This window comes from Urocitellus parryii, chromosome 6, assembly GCF_045843805.1.
Source record: "Urocitellus parryii isolate mUroPar1 chromosome 6, mUroPar1.hap1, whole genome shotgun sequence".
In the NCBI taxonomy this organism is placed as follows: domain Eukaryota; kingdom Metazoa; phylum Chordata; class Mammalia; order Rodentia; family Sciuridae; genus Urocitellus; species Urocitellus parryii.
Window position 1 is genome coordinate 98,402,889 of NC_135536.1, and position 27,027 is coordinate 98,429,915.

The 27,027-nt window shown below is 36.6% G+C and overlaps 2 protein-coding genes across 6 annotated transcripts in view; both read right to left on the reverse strand.

Moving 5' to 3' along the window:
* The window catches only part of Myo5a (myosin VA), a 216,094-nt gene extending 214,878 nt beyond the window's left edge, over window positions 1-1,216 (reverse strand). The window contains exon 1 of the mRNA XM_026391361.2: window positions 1,098-1,216. Coding sequence (XP_026247146.2) covers window positions 1,098-1,124 — 27 coding nt within the window. The 5' untranslated portion in view covers window positions 1,125-1,216. The remainder of the gene's footprint in view (window positions 1-1,097) is intronic.
* Window positions 1,217-9,681: 8,465 nt separating this feature from the next.
* The window catches only part of Arpp19 (cAMP regulated phosphoprotein 19), a 118,985-nt gene continuing 101,639 nt past the window's right edge, over window positions 9,682-27,027 (reverse strand). For 4 of the 5 annotated variants that reach the window (XM_077799427.1, XM_026393170.2, XM_077799424.1 and 1 more), the window contains 2 exons: window positions 17,634-17,756; window positions 9,682-13,907 (listed from right to left, as the gene is read on the reverse strand). In XM_077799427.1, the coding sequence (XP_077655553.1) occupies window positions 13,737-13,907; window positions 17,634-17,753 (291 nt within the window). In that variant the 5' untranslated portion in view covers window positions 17,754-17,756 and the 3' untranslated portion in view covers window positions 9,682-13,736. Of the gene's footprint in view, window positions 13,908-17,633; window positions 17,757-17,838; window positions 17,945-27,027 lie in introns of those variants that run through there. The other variant, XM_077799425.1, reaches the window with a different exon arrangement.

The following is a 27,027-nucleotide window of genomic DNA, read 5'->3' on the forward strand; positions in this document are numbered from 1 at the left end:
GTCTCTTAATGCCCAACCCAGACCTATTCCTTTATGCTACCATTTGGGCCTGGTCTTACTTGGGTCATATAGGAAGCAACAGTTCCATTACCCTAAGAGAAGAATGCTGCAAATGTTAACTTGAAAAGTTAAGTCAATTCTGTTAACTGTATGTAGGGGTAATCAATAGCTGGCAAAACACCTACCTACACAGAAGATGTAGGTAGGTGCTAAAGTCTCATACATTCACAAAGGGCACCACACATTGCCTAATACAATTTTTCAGAAGTCTCCAAAGAGTCAGGTCTCCAAAACCCACCATTCAGAGATTACCAGACGCAGAGAATGCTTGGGTCAGTTTAATACAGAAAAGGCTGCCACTTCCCTTAAACTAAAACCAGAAGGAAAAGGCTCGCCCAACAGGAAGGTGAAAACATGAAGCCTAACAAGGCTCTAAGGGATTACTCGCAGGCAGCAAACTCCCAGCCACCAATGAGTACCAATCCGCCCAGCCCGCGAATCAGCTCGCGTTTATCCGGCTGCATCTTCCCCAAGGGCTCGCCGCCCAGGACAGCGATTAGAAACCCGTCATCTAAAGGTGAAAATACACTGGCTGCCATTTGCAGGACACAAAACAATCCCACCGAAAGATGGGCTGGCTGTAGAAGTCCGACTGCATACCAACACAAGACGTTATTTTAAGCGCGTGTCTGCACGAGAGGGACCATCGGATCTACCCATCAAGCATCTCCCAGCATCCAGGATTTTTCCTAAACTGAGCGGGAGAGCTAAGCGATGCGGCCCGGTTCCGCCCCACTAAACCACCCGGGTCCCTTTCCACTCAGAAATTCATCCAACCCCCAGCTCCAGAAGCGTGGCAGGGGGTCTGGGTGACCCGCGACTCAGGCCTCGCTCCGCCGCTCAAACGTCAACGCCCGAAAGAGGAAGGTGCAGCGGCGGGTGCCAGACGCGCGGGCCGGGGTTTTGTAATGCTGGGAAATGAGTGGAGCTGGCCGGGGCGGGTCCCCGCGCTGTGGCCTCCCGGCAGCCTGACAGCCCGCGGCGCCGCCCGCGCGGCCCCCTGCCCTCCCCCGGCGCGGGCCCGCGGGGCGCGTTACCTTTGTGTAGAGCTCGGACGCAGCCATGGCGGGGCCCCACGCGCAGACACCCCCGCCTGGGCGGAGGCCGCACCTCGCCTGGGCTGCCCCTCGTGCTGACTAGCAAGCGCCTGGCAGCAGCCGGCGGGGAGCAGGGCAGGGCCGGGCCGGGCCGGGCCGGGAGGGGCAGGGCGGGGCGGGGCGGGGCGCCTCAGGCTCTGGCGGCCCGCGGGGGCCTGGCCATCACTCCCGGGCTCGCCGCAAGCTGCCGCGAGAAATCCGCGTGCCTGGGGTCCTTCGGGTCGCTGCTGCCTCCGCAGCCACCTCAGCGTTCGGTGATGCCGCGCTGCCGCCGCCTCCGCCCTGTGCATTGTGGGAGCGGGAGGAGGCTGCGCTCGAGAGCTGCCACCGCGGCTGCTCTGGGCTCTCTCGGGCTCACGCTGCCTCCCACCGGCTGCGGGCACCCAGCATCCTCAGCCTGTCACTGGCAGGCCCGCGCCGCTGCCACCCTGCGGAGGCCCAAACCCTGCCCCAGGACATTCGCCCCGGGGTGCGGACGCCCCCCCTGGGAGCGAGTGCTAGACCTGGCTGAAAAGCTATGCCCCCGTGGGAGGGGCAGCTATGGCAGGGACTGTCATCTTGTCTAGGTGAACCACGGGGGGGCGGGGGGGGGTCTCAAGGATGCTTCCGAGAATTTCTAGGGAGAGGATTTAGGACAGGTCTTCTTGAAAGGCTGTCGTCGAATAACCTAGAACTCCAGAAAAGCCTAGGTAACTAACAGCAGTGACCTGGATGCTGAGTAGTGCATCACCACCGGGGATTTGAGGAGGATCACCAAGGTCACTCCCAACTCCTTGGCATAGGCAGCAGGGTTGTCTCACGATGTCAGAGCGTAGGAGCTGGTTCTAAGCCAACAGAAACTTAAAAATGAAAACAAAACGTCTCCAGGGGACAACCCCACAGCCTTTTTTCTAGACCTGTGCATTTGCAGAAGTGCCACTACACTTTTGGCCCAGCCCAATTTCTTCGCCTTTTCCTCTTCCCTGGTGGTCTCCTTTATGATACCACCTGAAAATGGCACACTTAACGTAGAAAGTTTATACAGTATCTGCAATTTGACTCTGTATGCAAAAGTTAAAGGCCTCAATCTACTCATAGTTATTGTAGCGCATCATGCATAGGAATGTGGTCTTTCTATCCTCAATGCTATGTTGTCTCAACATCAAGCTCTTCCTCACCCACACTTTAACACCTAATTAAATAACGTTCATTTTTTTTTTAATTTCAGCCTCATTTTAGTATGTTCACCTGTCTTATTTCTTTGAACTGTAATGAAGTCCAGTGCTTGTCAGGGAGATTCAGGACTGTTTTCTATAAAGACCAATGGTCAAGACTGGGGGCCTTGTTATGAGAGTATTGGAGGATACGTACTTGAAGGAAAACCGTTCACTAAAAGTCCTCAATCTGAAACTCAGACCTGTCCCCTTCTTGCTCATCGACCCACTCTCTCCTCAGAAATGGCAGAGGGGATGGCTGCAGAACCCAAAGTCCTTACAAAATTGTCGATATTCCTTTCAATTCTAAAACCAAATATCTTTGATGTTTCATAGTCCCATTCTTTCTTTGACCAGACATAAAGAGAGAAAATGTGCAGTTATGACCAGAAGAAGATAAAAAGTAATGGATTGAGAGGAGAACTGGCTCCTACCCTTTACCATTTCTTAATGTCCTGTATACAAGGTGCCTGTTTGCTTACTTGCATGGATACTTCCTGAAGTTCTCACACACTGAAATAGTTGACTAACAGGAGCTGGGATTGGGGCTCAGTGGTAGAGCACTTGCCTAGCACTTGTGAGGCACTGGGTTCCATCCTCAGCATCATATAAAAAAAGTTGTTTTTTAAAAAAGAAATATTTGACTAACAACAAACAGTGCAGTGTTATATTAAAGAGGTACATGGAAAGGTATGGCATCTAATATATTTGTTTTCTTGTCACTTTTGTATATTTTGGAAAAATCTCTTAGTTCTGCCTCCTCATAGTAAAATCAGGACTCAAAATTCCCACTTCTTTTGTAGATCAGAAGCAGTAATAGAACCTAGGTTCTAACAAGCAGATTCATCTGCACAAGACTTCAGATTCAGAAGTGAGCAAATGTAAGGAAATAGGCTCAACTCAGAACTTCTGTTTGCTAATGAAGGCAGCAGAAGAGGTAGGCAAGTTTTGGGAGGACAGTAGTTAATCAAAGTCAGACTCCATACTTTGGTGTTTGGTGGTGGCTATAGCAACACTTTCCATTGAGAGCACGGCTGAATATGTTTTCTAGAGTTGCACCTGGAAATTTTCTATTAAAACTGTTACCCCAGCCTTTCCAACAATTCTGTAGGTGATCAGATATCTCAATATCTTTTCAGCTTAAAAATGTCAGAAGTATGTATTTTTTAAAATTTTTTTTATTTGTAGATAGACACAATACCTTTATTTTATTTATTCATGTTATGTGGTGCTGAGGACCAAACCCAGTGCCTCACATGTGCGAGGCAAGTGCTTTGGCACTGAGCCATAACCTTAGCCCCTGAAGTATGTATTTTTGGTTAAGAATTCTGACTCAGCCTCCTGAGTAGCTGGAATAACAGGTGTGTTCCATCCCACCAGCAGAATTCTTTAAAATAAAGAACTTCTATTTCATCTAGGGAACTTGACCTAAGACCTACACAAATACAATCACTGCCATTGAATGGAACACAGAAAATAATGGATTAGTTCAGGAGAGCATCCAAGTTGCAAGATGACAGCTGTGCACAAGGATAAGCAAGCAACCAGTTTAGAATGAAGCAAGGAAACAGTGGCCTCCAGGGGAGAGTTTTCTGGAGCAAAAGGAAGATTTTATAGATACCTGATATGATAGAAGATATTAAAGTTATTGTGGCTATGATATAGGCCAAAAGTATAAGGAGGAAAAGATAATGAGAAATGCCAAGAAAAAGAAAAACGTGTATAAGAAATGCAATCATAGCATAAACTGTGCTCTGCAGTGAACTATATCAACCTATAAGGCCAGGAGAATTGCTAAAAATGATTACAAAATAGAAATAAAATGTTATTAACCTTAGTGATGCAACTGTAAAATCATAGATGACAAAAACTGAGAGAAAAGAGGAGAATCATAGGGAAGGATAAAGGGTATTAATACTGTAAAGGGGTCCGGCGGAGCGTCGGAGGGAGAGACCACACAAGAGACTTACTTCAAGCAGTTGCAGAGGGGGATTTATTGGGGATCCGTTCCAGCGCGCTGGGGCTCCGTGCTCACTCAAGAAGGGAGAGCAGCCCAGAGCCCAGAGCAGAGGTCAAGCAGAGCTTAAGTACACTTTTTGGAGAGGGTGGGGGGCTTTGCATACATCAGAACAAATCATCATGAGGCACGGGAAAATTGAACAACTCTGAGACAGGATTAGTACATTCATTGGCGGGAACAATCTGGGCAGGGGTGATTGGTCATTCCTAAGCGGGGTACACATTTAAACTGATTGGTTTTGAAGCCTAGATGCTACATGCCAAGTTACCTGGAGCCCTTAGCTATTAAACAACCAGGGAATCAATGGAGATATTTACTGGGCAGTTCCAGCATTGTCCTAACAGCTACAGGGATTACAAGTTCCGGGGGTAGCAGAAGAATTTTAACAATACCTAGTCTTTACTTTTTAGCCCAGGCCTTGCCATTTAGAAGCTTTACAATGCCTGGTCTTTTACACTTTAACTCAGACTTTTGCAGCTCAGAATCAGCTTAGAAATTTTACCTTTACAATACTGCCATCATATACAGTAGAGAGCCAACAAGTACTGTCCATAGTTAACAGAATAAGAATAAAAAAGTGAAAGTATATTAGTAAACACCTAAAAGAAGCCTATATTATTATTATTTTCCTTTGTGGTGCTGGGAATTGAACCCAGGGCATAGTGCATTTACCAACTGAGCTATATCCCCAGCCCAAAAAGAGAAGCCTATAAAGGTTTCAGAAGTTGATATACCACACTAAGAGGTGGGATGTGTTGTGAGCTAATCTGGAGAGCCATTAATTTATGTCTAAAAGTAAATTAAGAACAAAAAATAATATAAGAATTACTGAGAACCAGGCATAGTGGTTCACTCTTGTAATCCAAGCATCCGAAAGGCTGAGACAGGGGAATTGCAAGTCTAAGACAACCCTTAACAATTTATCAAGATCCTTAGTGACTTAGCAAGAAACAGTCTCAAAAAACAACAACAACAACAACAAAAAAAAAAAAAAAACAGGGGCTGGGGATGTGGCTCAAGCGGTAGCACGCTCACCTGGCATGCGTGTGGCCTGGGTTCGATCCTCAGCACCACATACAAACAAAGATGTTATGTCCACCGAAAACTAAAAAAAAAAAAAAAAATTATCTCTCTCTCTCACTCTCTTTAAAAACAAAAAATCAAAAAAACAACAAAAATCCGAAAGATATTGCTGAGAGATATAGCAATAACTATCAGAAAAAAAGAAGAAGAAGAAAACACACATATACACACAATAACTTGAATGTTCCTAGTAGTTCTCCCTCTAGGGATCTAAAGTATCTAAAGCAGAGAGGTATATTTGTGATTCTTGGTTTTTTCACTATGTCCTTCTATAACTATGACTGAAAAGATAAAAAGAATAGGAAAAAGAAGTTTCAGAATATTATTTAACACCAAATTTCAGGGGTTTTTTTCACCTATACATTTCTTACCCACTTGTGCTTCTCATTTGATATTATTTGCTCCATTTAGTTTTCTTTAAAAAAAAAAAAAAAAAGAGGAATGTAAGCAATGATCCCAAGAAACCACTTTAAAATTTTGAGACTTTTTCTAGATCTTTGTTAATATAAGGACATGGTTTTACAAAGTTGTAAAGCACTTCTGAACCATTAGTGTACTTCTTACCTGCATCCTTTTCTCATCACACCTTCCTGGAAAGTGACCTCATCACCTTCTTTTATATGGGTAGGACTAAGGTCAGCCAACAGGCCCTTTCTTCCAGTGTGTTACCTTCTCCACCTGACCTCTACTGGCTCATCTGCTGGTTCTGGCTGATCCCCCATCCCAGGCCCTCTTGCTTCATGTGCATCTTCAGTTTTTCTTTCATACTCTTTTGTCTACAATAGATATCTGGAGTGTTCCCCATAGGCCCAATTATTAGAGGATTCTTCTCAGCTAGGCTTGCCTTTTGGGAAGTGGTGAAACCTTTTAGGAAATGGAGCCTAATGAAAGGTTTTGTTGGCTCTCTACTGTATACAATGGGTTGTGCCCTTGAAGGAGATTGTGGACTCTATGACCCTCCTCATTCTCTGGCTTCCCCAACCTTAAGGTGAGTGAGTGGCTTTTCATTGCCACAAATTCCCTGCCATGATGTGCTGGCCTTGCCACAGACTGGAAAGCAATGGAGCTAATTGATGATGGATTGAAATTTGCAAAACAATGAACCCAAATAAATCTTTTCTCTTAGGTATTTGTTTATATTAATTGAAAGCTCACTAATAAAATGACCATATTCAAATTTTTCCTGCATTTAAAAAGAAAACCAAAAATTTCTTCCAAACTAATTTTTTTTTTTTTTTTTTTTTGGTATTGGGGATTGAACCACATCCCCCAGCCCTTTTTATTTTTTATTTTGAGACAAGACCTTGCTAAGTTACTGAGGGCCTTTCCTAAGTTGTTGAGGCTGGCCTCAAATTTGAAATACTCCTGCCTCAGCCTCCTGAGTTCCTGAGATTACAGGAGTGTACCACTGCACCCAACAAAAAACAAATTTTAACCTTTTTTTTTTTTTTTTTTTTTAATATTGTGCAGAGGATTGAACTTAGTGCTTCACATGTGCCAGGCAAGTTCTCTACCACTGAGTCACAACCCCAGCACCCCCAAATTTTTTAATATAGCTCGGCTTTCAAAAGAACTGTCTTCACTACTAATTTATCTCAAGTTACTTGTTATTCCTGTTATATTCCCCTGCCCTGAGCCCATATGTACCTTCTCTACTGAAATTGCTCTCTCTAAATGATGAGTGATACCAATTTCCCAACTTTTAGGCCTTTCCTTAGTTCTCACTCTTCTCTGCTATACTACACACTGCCATCTTTATACTGAATTTTCCCCACCTTTTGTTTGACACTTGTAGAACAGACCTCCTGTGAGAATGTGAGTACATTATAATCAGCTGGTAATACTGTAACAGACTATAGTCATGAGCAACAAAATGGGAAATAAATATAAAAAGTAGTTCTTTAGAATTTTTGTATAAACATACTATAATATAAACTTTATAGGAATAATACATATGACCATCTTAAATTACCATGGCTAGGGGCTGGGGTGTAGCTCAATGGTAAGCCCCTTATCTAAAATGCTTGAGGCCCTAGGTTCAATCCTCAGCACCAGAAGAAAAAAAAGATTAAATTATCATGGCTGGCAACATGAGCCTTAGACTTAATTGATACATAGGTATAAATATATTAGTCCAATGTCTTATAATCAGTAGCAGAAGTAATATATATATAGTTTTTTTTTTTTTTTTTTTGGTACTAGGTATTGAACTCAGAGTTATTTAAACACTGAGTCACATCCCCAGCCCTACTTTGTATTTTATTTAGAGACAGGGTCTCACTAAGTTGCTTAGCGCCTTGCTTTTGCTGACGCTGGCTTTGAACTCAGGATCCTCCTGCCTCGGTTGCCTGAGCCACTGGGATTACAGGCATGCACCACCACACCCGGCTGTAGTAATCAATTTTTAAAAAATATTTTTAGTCTTTCTTTTAGCAAGAACATTCATGGTCATAGTAATGCATGCCTGTAAATCCAGCAGCTCAGGAGGTTGAGACATGCAAGTTTAATGCCAGCCTCAGCAACTTGGCAAGGCCCTGAGCAGTTTAGCAAGAATTTGTTTCAAAATAAAATATAAAAAAAGGGCTAGAGATGTAGCTCAGTGGTTAGGCAACCTTGGTTCAATTCCTGGTACCTGGTGTTTGTAGCTTCAAATAATAGATATTAAAGCGGTTAAGAATTAAGAAAAATATGAAAATGAAAGATTAGAGATCTGTCATTCTTCTGAGTTGAAGAATGTGGAAAAAATACCTTTAGAAATAACTTTTAAGGAAGAAAAAAAAGTCTCTTTACATGCTATGTTCGCCAAGCAAACTTCCTATGTGGGTCTACATTTCTCCAATTCCTTGCTTTTTTGAAAATAATATTTCCTCGACCTAAAATGTTTTCTTCCTCCCTTTCCCCTATCTATCCCATAGCAACTCATCTCTAAAAGCCACCTCTAAAACTCATTCTATTTATTCCTCAGTCGAAGAACTCATTCCTCTAGACTTCCTGGAACATTACTCCTATCTCTCCTGAGGAATGTACTATTTTCTACTTTGTATTAAATTATATACAGATATATTTCACTTCTTAAAATGGGTGCATGGTTCATCACATTTCATTTTTTCCGTATTTTTATTGGCACATTATGGGATTTGTTGTTACATATTCATACATGCACACAATAAATTTGGACAATATCATTCCCTACTATCTTTCCCTTCCCCTGGTCCCTTTACTGGTCTTCCTTAAATTTTCCCCTTTCCATTTCCTTTTCACTCTATGGCTTTGACATATGAGAGAAAACATACAACCCTTGACTTTCTGAATTTGTCTTTTATTTCACTTAATATAATGTTCTCAAGTTCCATCCATCTTCCTGCAATTGACATTTTTCTTTATGACTGAATAAAACTCCATTGTGTACATATGTCACATTTACTTTATTCATTCATCCATTGATGGACACCTAGGCTGGTTCCAGTTTGGCTATTATGGATTGTGCTGCTATTAACATGGGTATGCATATATCACTACAGTATGATTTTAATCCTTTATGATGAATGCTGAGTAGTAGTATTGCTGGGTCATATGGTAGTTCCATTCTCATTCTTTTGAGGAACCTCCATACTGACTTCCAAAGTGGTTGTACTTAACAATCTCACCAACCGTGTTTCTTTTTCTCCACATCCTCTCCAGCATTTATTGTTTGTATTTTTGATGGCTGCTATTCTAACCAAAGATTGATTTGATTTCCATTTCCTTAATTGCTAAAGATGAACATTTTTCATATATTTGTTGGCCATTTGTATCTTCTATTGAGAAGTCTGTTTAGTTCATTGCCCATTTATTAACTGGTTTTTTTTTGGGGGGGGTGTTTAAAGTTTGAGTTCTTCATATATTCTAGATATTAATCCTCTGCCAGAAGAGTAGCTAGTCAAGAATTTTCTACCTTCTCTTCACATTCTAAATTGTTTCCTTTGCTGTGCACAAATTATTAAATTTGATGCCATTGCATCTATTAATTCTTATATTATCTCCTGAGCTTTAGGAGTCCTCTTGAGCAAGTTGTTTTCTGCATCTTATGTTGGAGTGTTGACATATTTTCTTTTAGGAGTTGCATAGTTTCTGGTCTCATTTCTAGGTTTTTGATCCATTTTCATTTGACTTTTGTATAGGGTGAGAAAGAATCATCAATCTTTCTATATTCAATACTAAAGTGTTTTGTACATGAGACTGAGACGAATCACAATCTGAAACCATTTTATTACCTTAATTACAAAGCTTTATCAAAAAAAGTTGACTGCTAGAATTTCATTGCTATACATTTTTGTAATTAAAACAAAATCTAAAACCACCAAAAGTCAAAATTCTGCATATACAGGTATTTGAACTTCAGAAAATATTAGCTTTAAATAAGACAAAACTGCAAATTCAATCAATAGAAATTAGATCAATTTATTATTTTTTTTGGTATCTCACAAGTATAATTTTGGAAGGGCTATTTGACAAATTTCAGCATTAACTGCCAACTCTGTTGACACATTTAACAAAAAAGGCATTTACTCTTGGCCTTTTTAATACAGGTAAAATGTCCTATTGCATAACAAATGCTAGAGATTCAGTAGCAGATTTGAGGGTGTAATATTAAAGGAATAAGATGTTTTCTTTCAAATGCCACTTAATTGATAAATAACATAATACAAGCAATACATTAATGGTTGTCATGACCACCAGTGATTTGTAGAATAAAATCCATAGACCTACCTACCCAGAAGGCTGAAATTAGTAAAACAGTATTCAAATTGGTGTTTTTATCCTTAAATTCAACAATCAGAGTTCCTTTGATCCTAATTTTATAAGTGTGGTGGGGATTTGGGGAGAAAAGACAGAAGACTGGCAGTGCATGCTGAGGTAAGAGTTGGGACAGTGGCTCATATTAGTCATTATCTAGATAAGGATGTTTTAGAAAATGTGACAGGTCCTAAATTTTGGCATATTGGGATGGATATTAAGGATTAATAATTCATTAGCTCTAAAAAAAAAATGGGTTTTAGGGAGGAAATGAAAAGTGGGAGAAATATGCTTAAATGCTGGGGAATGTGAAAAGGCCACCAGAGAAACTGCTTTGGTGACCCTCAGAAATGCTCTTCCCATATGCTACCTGCTCCTGATCACCAAACACCAATTTTACAGCACAATTTAAGTACACACTATATTTCAACTTTGATAAAATTACACTATTTGTACTGTATAAGAACATAAATCTGATTTAGTAAAAAGTACCAATAAATATTAGAGGTATACTTTTGTTACATCAAGTAAAAAGAGCAACTAATTCTCACTGCTGAAGTAATAACAAGTAGAGGCTCTAGAGGACCACCTTGATGAATAGTTAAGACATATTTTTAGGTCAGCAGCATGAGATTATTCAACAATTTTGTAGACTACAAATATGTACTTTCTAATTCATCAAACTATCCTATTTCAATTTGCCAAGAACTCTTTAATTATTTTAGATGTAGCCTTCAAGAACAAAATGTTTGTCAAAACTGTACTATCAAAATTTAAGAACTACTGAACATGAAATGGGAATTTACTTCAGATGGTAGCCAATTTTCATGAAGTATTTAATTCCAACTTCAGTTTACTCTAACATTAACTTATGGCAAACAGGACAATGATTAAAATGTCACTTTTTCAAACCACGACTTCAAAAAAGTAGAAATTAAGCTCATCTCATCAAAATCTTCATTCAAGCAGTGATTAAAGAGCTTGCAAAATGCTTCAATAAACTGAGATTTGAGGCAGAACAAAAAATAGAAAAATTTAAAACCTCTCTATCCCAAGCACCAATGGAAGCTAAGCAATTAATTATATCTACAAATCCTTAATGACAGGTCTTTCCTAATGGGAAATCCTGAGATTTTAAGCACTGTGACTTTACAGAAGGCAGGTTGGTTTAATGAGTAGCTACTTTTAATAAAAAGACAATCAACAATATTTTATTTTTGGGCACTTACTCAGTATTTCACAGATCCTCAACAAGTTTTGAGGTAGGTTAAATATCGTATTTTACAAACTAAAACTCAAGCAGATGTTATGCCACTTGTCACAAACTACAAGAGTTCTACCATGGCTGGGAATAACATGGCCTCTCTGATCTTTCAGATTAATCTTTTTGATTTTTTGATTTAATGGTGATAGCTTGCAAATGTTCATGGAAAAAAAAAGACTAACTATAATAGAAATTCTACTTAGGGCTATTTAAAAATTCTTAAATGGATCTTATAGTATAAGTTTACATACTATGGAATAACATACTTGGTCTCATTACAAATATATTCATATATTTATATATCATTGATCCTTAAAATTACAAATGAGCACAGTACTGATTTTGTTGCTTTTCTGCCTTTGGGGTGGGTGACGAAGGAAGGCAATTAGCCTTTAAACGCAGGTGCTATGTTCAAGGCACCATCTACTATGATTTGGCATCACAGAAAAGCAGTTACAAATGAAGCCAAGACTTAGAAAAGATGCCTGGATTCAAAAGAGGGAGGATTTGTGCAAGTCAAAGATGAAGAGAAAAATAGTATAGTTCTGTCTAGCAATCCTCATTATCCTGCTACCATATTACAGCTTGTGGGAAGAGCTCTAAGACAACAGTAAACCTATCCTAATAAAGTGTTAAAGTTCTAACTGGATGAACCACAAGTAAAATTAAACTCATATTTTATTAAAGTGACATCTCAGAAGCAACTATCTAAATGTTTTTCATATGAATAAATTTTAGCTAACATGTATGTTACTCGTCACAAGCCTAATTCTTAGTTCATCATAATTACTTGACTTTAATTCAATCTTACAGATTCCTGGGCCAGTTCTCTCAACTATTTGTTTCATTATAAAATTTTTATTTAAACAATTGTTAAATGCCAATAATAATAATAGGGTTAAGTGGTAAGGTAACAACTGAGAAATGAAAGAGGGAAAACACCATTATTGTGTTATAAAATACAGCATTCAGCACAGCAAATTAAAAAGAGTAAGGCTACAGATGCCTATGCTATCATATAAACTAAATAGCCCAATACTGTAAGTCAAAAGAAGCAAAGACAGAAAGGGCAGGGAGGAGAAGAAAACAGAAGGCAGAGTATGGAAAGCCTTTTACTCTAGTGTCTCCAAAGTTAAGTGTGGAAGTAAAAAGTCTGTATACTTTAAAAAAAGTGTGTATAAATTATATGAACTGCAATTTTCATAAAAGACAAAATGAGATCTGCATAGGACAAAAGATATGCCTAAGCAACATATCATATTTGCACAAGGCCACTGAATGTCATGGATATTAGTAACAATTGTAAAAGCTTAATTCTACGGCAGACTGAGTGAAGATGAAGAATTCAGTTTGGTATTCTATAAGCCCAAGATTGTAAACTACTCTTATTATATAAAAGCTGTAAGGACATATTTTTTTGTGTAGGAGGAACTCTTGTGCTTCTCGATGGCACATTATCTACTTTCTAATATGTGAAATTAATACAGACATTTATGAAAGGTTGTGCAAAACTACTGTATTTACAAAAATGGCACAAAAGTGAATTCAACAGTTGATGCACATGCATACTTCATTCACATCTTCAACAATGAAAGGTATTTAACACTACAAAACTAAATAAGAATACTAGCTTCAATGGCAGCTGTTAAGCACTGAAGTCACGTAAGTTACACCAGAATGGGCAAATATTGCCCAAGTAAAATTCTATTGTTAAAGCTGAAACAGGTTTAAGGCCATTCAAGTTCAAGCACAGTTATACAAATCTTTCAAAGCCCCTCCTATTGTCATTTGAATTTGTGATCTTTCTTCAAACTTGTGGCTTAAACTTCTGTTTGACAAAATCCAGAAGGAAAATACAGAAGAAATCAATACAGAGGTTACATTAAATAAGAGTAACATACACAGCTATAATTAAGATAAGCGAGGAAAGCAAAACATTAAAATTGTAAAATTTGCTTATTACTTTTTGGAACCTATATTAGGAGTTAGGTAATATATACAAATATTTTCAAGTAGATTACTTATGTTGCTCTAACATGTCCTTTTCATCAGTGCACTGTTAAAACTAATCAAAACCTCTACACATGTATATTCCCTTACAATAGCAGCACACACTATCGCTACCTGCAAAGCCGTCAGTCTCATTTAAATGACTTAGTGAATGAAAGGAATAAAAAGTGGATAAGTAACATATGAGGAGAAATAATGGGAATTAGAAAATTCATGCAGGTCAGCTCTTTTAATCAGCCAGCCAGCTTGCTAGCAACAAGGGATGGTTTCCGTTGAGGAAGGTCCTGTGGAGTGGGAATATGGTCACCAGTGACCTCTGTCTTATCCGGGGCTGCAGTAGGAAGTTGCTTGTTCTTCATCTTTGCTTTTGCCATGTTGTAATCCCCAGAATCAAAATATTTTTGCTACAAAAAAAAAAAAAAAAGCAAAAACCAAAATTCAGATTAAAGTTTTCATAAACGTTAGACTGATTTAAGACATATTTGCAACCCTATGCCAGTATACAATGAGTTAATCTAAACAAATCTTAACAGGAAATTAATAGGATGAAACAGCTATGATTCTCTATTGAGTTCTAGTATAAGTCAACAACTGAGAACTCAAGCCAGAACTCTTCTTCAGGCTTACTTGGACCATTCGGATTTTAATATAGAACCCCCAAGACTGACATCAAGATACTTGGAAATAAAAAGTACTGGACTTAGTAAAACTTTAATTTACTAACAGAACCACCAGGTGGAAATTCTTGCTTAAATTATTTTGAAAATAAAAATGCATAATTTACCAACTTGCATTTAGGATGTGCTACCCACCTTCCAATCAACCTCACACCCATTAAAATTATTTTAATTGTTGATATTCCATCCTCTAGAATGAGCATTTTTCTGTAGGAATTTAATCATATTTATGTGATCACTACAAATTAATTTGGAATGAAATGATGGCCTGAGTGAAGAGGGAAAAGGTCTCATGGGATGCCTCCCTTTAGGGACTATCCTTTGAAAAGCTTTGTCTGGCCCATGGCCAGGTTTACAGTTAGAAACTGCTTCTCATACTCGACACTGAGGCCAGGGGTGCTTTATGACTGAACTATACCACTAGTATTTTTTTTTTTTTGGAGACAGGGTCTCACTAAGTTGACAAGGCTGGCCTTAAACTTGCAATCCTCTTGTCTCAGCCTCTCAAATTGCTGGGATTATAAGTGTGTGCCACTGCAACCCTGCCTTTCTGCATCATGTTTTAAAATGAGTGTAGAAAAAAAAATTCAGAACTCTGATGCACTGTATATTAAAGAGCTGCTTCTGAATTTAGTGACCTCTGAAAGAGAACAAAACAACCTGTCAAATTTCTTACTGTCAAAAGTACAGAAAGAAATTTATAGTGCAAAGTTTAGGCAGATTTTTGCCAATTTATAAACTCAGTTTCTAATAATAACTATCTTACAATAAGCAAGAGTTCATCATATAAAGATCTTACTTAATTACAATTTAGACTGCTCTGCTTGGGGGGAAGCAATTAAATTTATTTAATATTACTGGATATAAAACTAAAATCAATGCTTGAAAATTAGAATGGCTCTAAAAAAGAAACAGATTTATAGAAGAAAATCCTTACACAGAGATTCAGCAAAGACAATGACACAGCAAAGATGTCATATAAAGAAGTTCATGCTTTAGGTAGAGGTGAACTAGATTGATGTTTTTCATACTGGGATATACAGATACAGTCTAAGGGTGATATTAGTTATCTCTAACAATTTCTCAATTTTGTGAGTTGTTAAATAAAAGTATTTTTTAATTCACCAAACATTAAGTCTGATTCATCCAGATTATAATCTTATTAAAAGGTCCTCTCTCACTCAAATGCAGAGGCCATACTTTTTTTGGATCGGATGTGGAAAATACAAGCTAGACTGCTTCTTCCTAGCCTCCCCCAGCTCTGACAGTCAACATGACCATGATGTGCATAATCTTACTATTAAAAGCCTCATGATAATATTATATAATGTTAACATCATAGTGTCACCAATGGGTACAATAACACATAAAAAGCCTTATAAAATCTAACGCAACCCTCTAAATAACAAATAAACTTGCCAAGCTTGCTAACTACTGTGACAGAGTAAAAATCAAAACCCAGCACCCCATGATTCAGACTCTTTTTTAAAATCAAGACATTATTTCCCTAATATATATATAAAATCATTGACATTCTGTCAGAATACCAAATTAATCTGAGCTCACTTCTCAACTTCTATATAATTATTTCTTGATTCAGTTGGCATTTTCCTCATTTCTCACTATTTATTATCTATAACACCAAGAGGCAATGTATGTAAATTCTGATCTAAAGATGCTTAAAAAAATCATAAATAGTTGAAGCTAGAGGAAAATTATAATGACAACAGTCCCAACATACTGGAGAAAAGCCTGTTAGCTTATAGTTATGCTAAATATTAGCAAAGGTTTGTTTCCAAAAGACTAATATCAGTCAAATTGAAATAATAATTTAATAGTCAAAGATGATATACTTATCATTTATTTCCTAACTAAAAACATGCCCAATGGGATAGTTTTATATTTAGACTCAGTACATGTACATTCCACTTAGCTAGGTTCATAGAACAGTTTTCATTCTATTTTTTCTATTTATCTCCAATATTTTGATCTCTGTAATTATGTTTTAAAATATCCACATAATATTCTATTTTGTTGACTTATTAAAATTTATTTAACCATCTCTACTGTTGAAAAGTGATACTTTTAATTAAAGCTACAAGGGAAAATCTTGAAGATATTTTCCTTATCTTTTTATTAACTCATTAGAGATTATTCATTTAAAGAACATGAACATATTTAGTTGTATATACACTACAGTATAATATACATTTCATTGATTTCTATCATGATAAGCACTTTTCTTTGTGTTTATTGACTCTGCTAATATCCGTTATATAGGGGTACCTTAATGTTTTTCTCAAAGTTCACCCCCTTTTTTCCTGATAATTCCCCTGTATTATGTCTCATGATATAAAAGTTTTACATTTTTATATAGTTACTGTAATTTTTCCTTATCTTATTATTTCAGACCTGTGAATGTCATTTCATGTAAGAGTAAACTACACCATTCTAATTTTTTTTTGACACTTTAAAGAATTGTTAAAACATTCTTTTGGAATGTTTTACATGCACGCACACACACACACACACACACCCAAACTCACACACACTACAGATGTTGTTTTTAGTATACAAGCAACAGATACCAGTATATTTAAGAAGAAACACGATATGGCATCTCATTTGGTAAACAATTCTCTTCCATATATAATATCCCTGATCCCTGTATGGTAAATAACTGAAATGTGTTTAAGCTTAATATGGAATCCTCTAATTTGTTTTTCTTTCTTTCTTTCTTCCTTATTTTTTAACAGAAATAAAGAAAAGGGTTAGATGAAAAAAACTTAACAGGTTCAATTCATCTCATTATTGAGAAATAATGATTTCTATCTCACACAAAAAGATAACAAGATTTTGAAAAATGCATTTCCAGTAACCTGAACTACCTAAATTACAGTATGAAAATTGTATTAGAGTAACTCTGTGAAACCTATTACCAAAGGAAGAGTAAGGGGTGCTTTATCCGTGATCATTTCATCCAAATACTAAAAAAAGTATTTTAAGCCTTTGGATATTGTATGAGAATCACTTTAAAACAGCTAAAAGTTAAAATATATGGGCAGCAAGGTAACTACCAGCTTCTGGTGAGCATTTGCTTTTGCAGCAAAGAAAGAAAGGGGCTTTGTAGCATAGGGTAGGTTTCAATTACACACATATTACAAAGATAAAACCAAAGTAAACATGACAAAAATATTAATATTTTAATATAAGTACTGTGTCTGGGTTCTGTTATCTTCACTATGCTACATGTTTGAAATAGTTCACAATTTAAAATGGTAAATTTTAAATTCTTTTCAAATTTATGAAATGAAAAGTATATTCAAAAAAGGTATACACAAACATGCATCTGCTAAGTACAGAGCTAAATATGCAGACACCCATTTCACAATCTGTCAGTACACTGAGTTCAGAAGATTTTAAATATTTGAAGGTTTACACATGACCACTTACCCCTTTCTGCAATCGTTTCCTTAAAAAATCTGAACCTCCAGGCTTCTGTCCCAGGTGAGGATACCTTGCTTTTAATTTTGCTTCTTCAGCTTTCTCTGGACTAGTCACTTTATCTTCCATTTCCTGAAATAATTTAAAATAAATTACTTCTTTAGTACAACTCAGTGATTTAAAATAATTCACCTTTTAATATCTGGATTCTGACTTCAGTTGCTAAATGCCAAGTAACACAGCATCTAAGAAATCAAGCACAGAAGCCTTTAAAGCATCTCTGTCTTGTTTTTCAAATGTTCCATGTGATAGCTCTATTATAGCTGTGATGCATGTGTAGCACCCCACACACTGGATAAAAATATCAAGATAGCTCAGCTCTAAAGTCTTGCTTGCCATTACTTTCCAGTCATGTATAATACATTTATAGTTAGTCACCTTCTATGGAACTCTTCAGCTCTTTGTCTATATTTAGAGAATTTTCCTAATACTGCAAAAATAAAAAAGATCTTTTTGATTTTCTACTTATCTAAAATTATGTTTGATTTGAAGATCAATGGATTCTTTACTAGAAATTAACAGCAGCCTCCTTGTTAGCATATTTTCCAGAACAAATTAATACAGAAAAAAACATTTGTAAAGAGATATTATTTTCAACAATCCTCATATCTATGTTTTATTGCATAATTTCCCCCATGTTTAAAATAACAAACTGTTCACATCAAAGATCCCATTCTTTAATGTATCAAAACCTGTTTTCTGATAAAAGTCTATTTTTGACACTAGTCTTGATTTAGTCTACATTTTTTTTTTGAAGTGCCATATGTTATAGGGAAGCAGTATTTGTCACATCATAGCAAGCACTGCACAAGAGAGATTAGTCAAGAAAAACAAAGCTGTCCTGTGACTTGTAGGTTGGGTAACTGGCAAGGCACATTTTCTAATAAATTCATTTCTGCACACCGGACCAACAAAATCATAACTCAGCATATTTTGGTTCTTCTGGATTATTTATGAAGTAAAAAAGCAGAAATGTTAAATTCATAATTGTCAAACTAACTTTTTATACAGCAAGTAAATCACTTATCTAGGAATCGAAACAAATGTCATATAATTTTTGCAGATTTTCCTCAAAATTACATTCATACATTTTATAATCAGCTCTATTTGCTTTATGTATTGTCAATACTTTCTTCATTTTGAACAATTTCCCTGGGTATTGTCATACCCTATTATCAATCTTGGAGAATTTGGGGAAAAAAGTATTGCTATCCAAAACACCTTGTTTTCCACAGGGCTTCTTCTTATATGTATATTCTCCCTTCCTGCTTCAAATTTCCTACTTACCTCTTTTATGTTGTAGTTTCATTTATCTATGTTGATTTTCACTCTCCTTACTGTGGTTACATAATCCACTCACAAGATGTACACAAAATTAATCTTCTAAGCCCAAGAAAGCTGATTTTAGTAAGTATGTAGGTCTTCATTAACACTTTTATTTGAAGGTGCTGGGATTGAAGGCAGCAGTCAGCTTTGGGTGCTCAGCCAGAGATATTACAGACTTCAAATAATGGTGTTTCTACCAATGATTGCATACCAGAAAGGTATAAACCAGAGAGAGTCAGGTGTGAGGTATGGTATGTAAAAACTGCTGCTTCCACTTTCACCTTAATCCTATAGTGTCTTCTGGTATATAAGCATATCAACATGCTTTCTTTAGGAGTTTTTCTAGAACGACTTTAGATATTTTAAATGAGATTTTTGCCTCAATGCCTTTAGAATCTAACCCCCACTTTAAGATAAGATTATACTGAAATTATCACAAAAGTTGGAGAAATAACATAAATTTAAGGTTAATAGTTTAGAGTGGGAAGGTGGGCACTTGGTTAGCAACCAATTCATCACTGCACAGCTGCCTCTATGGCTCAGTCTTTACTGCAGACAATTCCTGTAGCCAAGGGTGTTCCTACTACTGTAATTTGTAAGTGGAAATGGAAAAAGGGACCTACTCTTGGTTTTTCTGGTACAGTTAATTTTAAATGATAGTGATTGACAAAACCCAAAGCTGACTGCTGCCATTCAATCCCAGCACCTTCAAATAAAAGTGTTAATAAAGACCTACATATGTACTAAAATCAGCTTTCTTGGGCTTAGAAGATAAGAGCTTTCCACTTTTTCCTTTGATTTGAAACAGGAGTTCTCTAGGTCCCTGTTAGTGCAACTTTGTAGATGGATTCAAAGTTGATGCATTAAACACCAAAAAAGGGTGTTAAATGCAACAAGGGTAAAGATAATATTACTTAAACTACATATTTAAATATGGCAAATACTATCAAGACTTCCACAATAGACTTTTCATGAGTCACACAGAAACATTCCTAACCTTCCTCAGATGTAATCAGTTTTAGGACATTACTGATGTTAAGCAAGTTCAAATGCTTGAACAGTCAACTACCATTCTGAAAGACTTCCTTGGTTGGCAACCAATCCACATTCATCCTTCCCGAGAAGTCCAAAACTACATTCCCCAGAACAAATTCTTATCAGGCCCCACCAGTGGATGCCACTGATGAAAGGCATGGGAGAAAGAGTCCATTCTACTCCTGGTGATGCTACAGACAATGGCCAAAAGTAGTAGTCCCTGTGAGTTCCTGTGGCTTTAAAGGAAGTTTATAGCTGCTGCATGGCAGTGGACATAGAGTTAATGGACTTCTCAAGTGATTATTCTTGCAAAATCAAAGGCTTTGTGCAATCCTCCAATTCTGGAAACATAACCTTCCCCACTTCTGCTCCTTTATCTCTAATCTCATCCCAAGACATGTTCCTTTGTTTGAAATATGCAGAATGGTTTCTATCCTGTCTTCTCACAGGAATAAGATCAGGTAAAATGAGCACTTTATCTCTGTAGTTGTAGTTCAAAAATGGAAAACAACACGGAATCTTTCATGTTTTTGGACATGAAAGAACTCCTAGACATTTACTTCAGCTGGAATGAAAATAAATCTCCAAAAAAGGTATGCTACAAGAAGGAAATAGCAAACAAAGAAATTGGTATATATGCACATATACTGAGAAGTCAATATTCTAACTTGAAGGTCTTTTTATTATGTGGAGTTTAAATAAAAGACAGGGGGCTAGAGGTATAGTTCAGTGGCAGAGTGCATGCATGAGGCTCTTAGTTCAATACCAGTACCAGGGGGGAAAAAGGAAAAGAAAATACCATATAGCAATATAGTATTTTTTAGTGTTTAAGTTTTCTCTAGTATTATATCACTTATAAGAGTTTATAATATTTACTTTACATTTCGTTTATTTAAAGATGCATAATAAAACTTTAAGGGGAACCAATTAACCCACAGAAACACAGTATTATAACTTCCAAACTAAAATGGGGGTAAAATGGACAACATCAATTAAAGGGTGGGGCAGGGGGAAAGATCCGTGGTGGAGATGTGGCAGTGACAAAAAGAAGCAAAGATTAACATGGGAGAAACAAATCCTAAAATGTCATAAAATATCAACAACTACAGAAACCATAGACAGAAAATAGACTGGTTCATTTAAATCCAGCAGCTAGGGCTGGGGATGTGGCTCAAGCGGTAGCGCGCTTGCCTGGCATGCGTGCGGCCCAGGTTCAATCCTCAGCACCACATATCAACAAAGATGTTGTGTCCGCCGAGAACTAAAAAATAAATATTAAAAATTCTCTCTCTCTCTCTCTCTCTCTCTCTCTCTCTCTCTCTCTCCCTCCTCTCTCACTCTCTCTTAAAAAAAAAAAAATAATAAATCCAGCAGCTAGATTTACCAAAAACAAACAAACAAATAAATAAATAAATAAGTTTCTGGTCAAAAGTCTTTAGTTTAAAAAAAAATCTAAAAATGAAAGAACACAGGTTAAAATAAACATGGAGGGGAGGACTAAGTAAAAATATAGAAACTAGTGAAACAGAAAATATAATATAGAAGATCAACAAAAGGGAGAAGAAAGACAAGTTTAAGAAAAAAGTATTTCTTAAAATTCAAAGCCCTAATCAAAACAGAGATGGTACACCTAACAGTTAGAATTTTGAATTTTTTGCTATAGGTTACAAATTGAGGAAATAGAAACCCAGGGTACAGTAACTGATATACGCTCACAATGGATTTAAAACAAAATACACCTTAAGAAGCATTATTAGAAACAAAGGATCTACATATTAATTCCTCTAATAATAGCCTCAAAAATATATAAACTTACAGAAATATAGGGAATAATTAATGAGTCTACTACCACGGAATTCAACAACCTTCCTCAATTATCAATTGGGGGGGGACAGACAACATACTTGATTTTAATTTATACCCTCAAATTAGAGAACATATATTCTTCTCAAGCATCAATGGAAAAATTGACAAAACAACCAGGTTATAAAGCCAGTCTTAACCATTTTCATCTATACTACTATCTCTGACTGCAATTCATTAAAGTATGTATGTGTGTATCAATCTAACATTTCGAAACTTAAAAAAAATTACTAAATAATTCACAATTACAAAAAGAAATCTGCTAAGAGTGGTGGTTCATGCCTCTAATCCCAGATACGCAGGAGAATGACAAGTTGGAAGAGAGCCTGAGTAACTCAGCAAGACCCTGTTTGAAGGTTTAAAAAAAAAAAAAAAGAGTTGGGAATGTAGCTTAGTAGTGGAATGCTTACCTATCAACATGCCAGGTCTGGGTTCCCAGAGTATCACAAAAAGAAAAACTAAAAATCATGACTGATAATAAAAGTTATATATCTATATGTGTGTACACGCGCGCACACATACACACACATAACTTTATTATAAACTTATAGGATAAAAAGGGCTTATATTAAACCATACAGTTAAATGTCAATGACTTATAAGTACACAAAGAAAATTAGGGGTGTAGCTCTTAGTGGTAGAGCAGTTGCCTGGCCCATGAGGTCCAGGATTTGATTCCTCACACTGCCCCCGGCCCCAAAAGTCAAAGAAAGAAATGAACTCAAAAGAATATAGAGAGAATAAAAAATAGAAACTAGTGAAAATAGAAAATACAATATAGAGGATCATCAAAAGGGAGAAGGAAAGACAAATTTAAGAAAGAAATATTTCTTAAAATTCAAATCTGGTTTTGAAGTTTTATTCTGAAAAAGAAGCCTCTTCATGACTACATTTTGGAAACAAATGCTGGAATATAAGTGGATTTACTTAAATGGTTTCTTTCTCTTTCTTTTTTATACCAGGGATTGAAACCAGGGGTGTTACGACTACTGAACTATATCCCCAGTCCATTTTTTGAGCCAGGGTCCTGATAAGATGCTGAGGCTGTCTTTGAACTTGAGATACTCTCCTGTCTCAGCCTCATAGCTAAGTAATTTCTAAGCCAATGATCAGGGGCAGTGGGAGCAGTGAGTGAGGTATAAGAGAAACATTGGCAGAATTCTGAACATTTCCCTATAGGATTACAAATTGGGAAAACAAGAAACACAGATATATGTGCTCATGATGCACCTAAAACAAAATTCAAGAATTTAAAAATAGCAATCCTCTTTACAAAAACATATACCCCAAAGTTGTACACTCTACACCTAGCACAGGACCTGACATTTATCAATGTTAAGCACATGTATGTTTATGAATCATACTATCAAGATACATTTGAAATCCCTTCTGTTAATGGGGTGAAAGTAATAAATACATCTAACAAACGTTTTCAAATAATTAAGTATTATTTTATATTCTATTATATCTGATGATTATTTCTGAACAATGGAATTTTTCAGTCTTCAGCAGAAGTTACATAGTATCAGCAATAATAATCTGACCACTCTCAGCAAGTTCTCTATCTGCTCAGCAATGTGTTCACATTGACAGATGAATAAGTAGAAAGGATTAAGGTTTACCTCTAGACTTAACTTGCTATACACAGACCCAACAAGCACGAAACATCCACTTTGAACAGACAACTTAAGCCTTCTAGTGACCAAAGATTGTTATCAAAACAGCCCCACAAAGATACCAAAATTAACTGCAATGTTTTAAAACCTGGGGAAAAAAGCAATTGATAGCCACTATTTACTGTGGATATATGGAAACAGTCATGCATCACTTAACTATGGGGACAGGGTCAGAGAAATGCATAGTTAGGCAATTTTGCCACTGTGCAAACATCAGAGTGTGCTTACAACAATTAAGATGGCTGTCACTAAGTGATATAATCATATGGGAACATCATAATGGTGTTCTGTGATTATGTGACACATTACTGTATATGGGTACTTAAATATCCATTCTCCCCTCTTCCCTATCAATTTTACTTCTTTATCAATATGACCAAGTTAAAAATTAATCCCCCAATCTCTTTTGCAGTTAGGCATGACCATGTGACTAAGTTCCAGCCAAGAAGATATAAGCAGAATTGGCATGTGTGGCATCCAAAAAGCCTCCCTGAGGGAAGAGAATACATCATTTGCCCTCTTTGTCCTTTCTGCTGAATGAATGAGAATAAACTTGAACTGCCATATTGGATCATGAGGTGATATGCAAGAATAGCAAGAAATGAGTCCTAACAACTTGAGCCATACTCTTAGCCCTGGACTAGCCTTTTCTGTTGCTTCTTTGACATGAGAAATATTCTGATTGAAACAAAAACCAATATGCTGTATGCAAGACCCTGTAGGGAATGCAAAGGTACTCAGAATTTTGACACACAAAGAGTTGGTCAAGAAGAGGAGTTATGGAAGAAAATATGAAATAAGTTTGAATTGCCAGGCACATCCGGCTGAATTTCTGATGATGATAATGAACACAGTAGAAACTTGCTCCCATGTGCAAATAAAGAAACCCAGAGGTTACAGGACTTGTTCAAGGTCACCCAGCCAGGCAGTCTAAGAGTGAACCTTAGTTCCCCTGACACTGCCTTTGAGAGAATCTAGAGCTGAAATAGGAATCAAGTTTTTATAAGGAACCCTTGTTGTGCAGCATATAACCATAATTTAAATAATAGTTTGCTTCATCTACTGTGCACAAAAGCAAAAAAAAAAAGCATATCTTTTAACTGACAGATATATTTTAGTGGAGAGCTCTACTCATAGTTACCCTTTCTAAAAAAAATCTCACTTAGTTTGATGAATATCATATAACTTTTAGAAAACTTGCTATTAAGATCCTTAAAAAAGTTTAAAAGTGCACACACACACACAGCGTTAGTTTTTTTTCAGATTATTAAAGAGAGTATAAGCTTTTTATACTGTATTACATCATCTATCCCTCTTTTTTTTCCACTATAGTACTAGCACTGCCATTTATATTGGAGCAATAGTTTCAAAAGTTCTGAGGATGACTCAACCAACCAACAATTTCTGAAAATGCTAATCATTATGCTACATAGTACGGGAAAAAAGAAAGAAAGCAGGGGACCTTGAGTTTAAGGTGCTCAAGATGAGGTTGCACAAGCCTCTTAGTTTAGTGTTATTAAAAGGGGAATTTACAGATGACCATGAGGATTCTTTAATCTAAAAGAAAAATGTAAGTATATCCAGGCATCTGAATTGTCATTCGTATCTAAGTACTGTCAGGGCTTGTTATCAGAATTTTCATCTGACAGGGGTTCAGCAGACTATTCCAACTGTCCAGGATATCAACTAAAAAATGGAGCTGAATTCAAAATGTAAATTTATCTGTGACTCTAGAGTTAAATGACCTCGGATTTTACTTTTTCTTAATATATATATAGAGAGAGAGAGAGAGAGATAGATAGATATATAAATATTTTAGTTGTAGTTGGACACAATACCTTTATTTTACTTAAAAGTGGATAGAACCCAGAGCCTCATACTTGCTAGGCAAGCACTACACTGCTGAGCCACAACCCCAGCCCTCAGATCTTACTCTTAGAGAACTGAGTTCACCATGTAGCCCAGGGGATAGACAACTTGCCATCCTCAAAAAGTCCCTGCACCTTAATAATTGCTACCATATACTCAATATATTGGACATTTAGTTTCAGAAAACACCAGCCACACAGAACTAATAATTTGGACTGATTTTGTTTGGCTTTAGAGTGGTGAAAAGTTAAAAGCTAGTAATTTATAATTTCTTTGCCTGCAGATATTCATTGATATCCCAATTTAAAAAATGGAGTCTATCTGATGTTATTTTTCTTAATCTTGGTACCATACTACTACTCAAAGTAAGAAACTGTTAAGTTGCTATTAATCTATGCAGAGTACAGCTCTTTATTTTTTTCTGCGGTTAATAGGCTAATCTATCATGGAATCATAAAAAGTATTTTTAGCTGAATACTTTGGCTTTAATTGAAAGGTCAACTGGGTACACAAACAATAACCCAATTTTTTAGGTCATCTAACTGTTCTTCCAAAGAGAAGAAACAGGTGATTTGGCTCACAGAAACACAGAAGTGACTTTGCACATTTTCTTCCTGTTTAGGGATAGTATCTATGCCACAGGCACTTAACATCTACAGCCAATCTTCAAGAAGGGACATTGTATTCCCAATAGACTCTGGGTGGTATTAATTTATTAATTAAAACCAAAGGACCTGAAATAAATGTTTAATGTAGACAATTGTTAAGACAAAACATTCATGCTATCCTTAATATTGTTAGAAGATATATGAGGCTGTTCAGATTAAAAACATTTACACTCCAGAAATCAATTCCGCACAGTTAGGTAACTAACAGAGCTCATCAAAGAAAATTACCTAGAATACTACTGTGTACCAGAAGTCAAAACTGAGTTTGATTACAGTATTTAAGATGTCACTACAGATATTGGTTTGTTATTTTGAATTTATTTTCTGAGTTCCTAAATCCCAATTAATAATGAACACAATAATATTTTATAATAAATAAGCCATATTTAAAATTAGTTGTCTGTAACCCTTAACCTATACATATTCAAAAGTCCATCCTTTTTTTCCAGAATGTGAAAAATATCCTATAATTTTCACTGAAATATTCCAAAATAATGTAACTTGTCCTATTATTTCTGCTGTTGATGTGTCTTCTTACTTTTCTTCAATTACTTACAGTTAACATAATTAACACAATTACCCAATTCAGGAAAAATCAACATAGTCCAGAACATATGGAATCAAATTGGTTCAAAATAATTTCTAAGCTGATCAGGGACATGGATGAAACATTAAGCAGAAACCCTTGCAAAGGTCAAGGGTTTATTCTACCCAAATCCTATTTAAGGAAATACAGTTTGATTTTTTTTATCAATAATAGTTTGGTAACTCTCCATGAACAATTCAGGAAACAAGATACCATGGAACTTCTCATTTCTTAGCCATATATACGAAGGAAGGCTGGACTATAGAAATACTGTGATGGAAGGGGAAAGTATTAACCCAGATAAATAAAGGTTACATCGG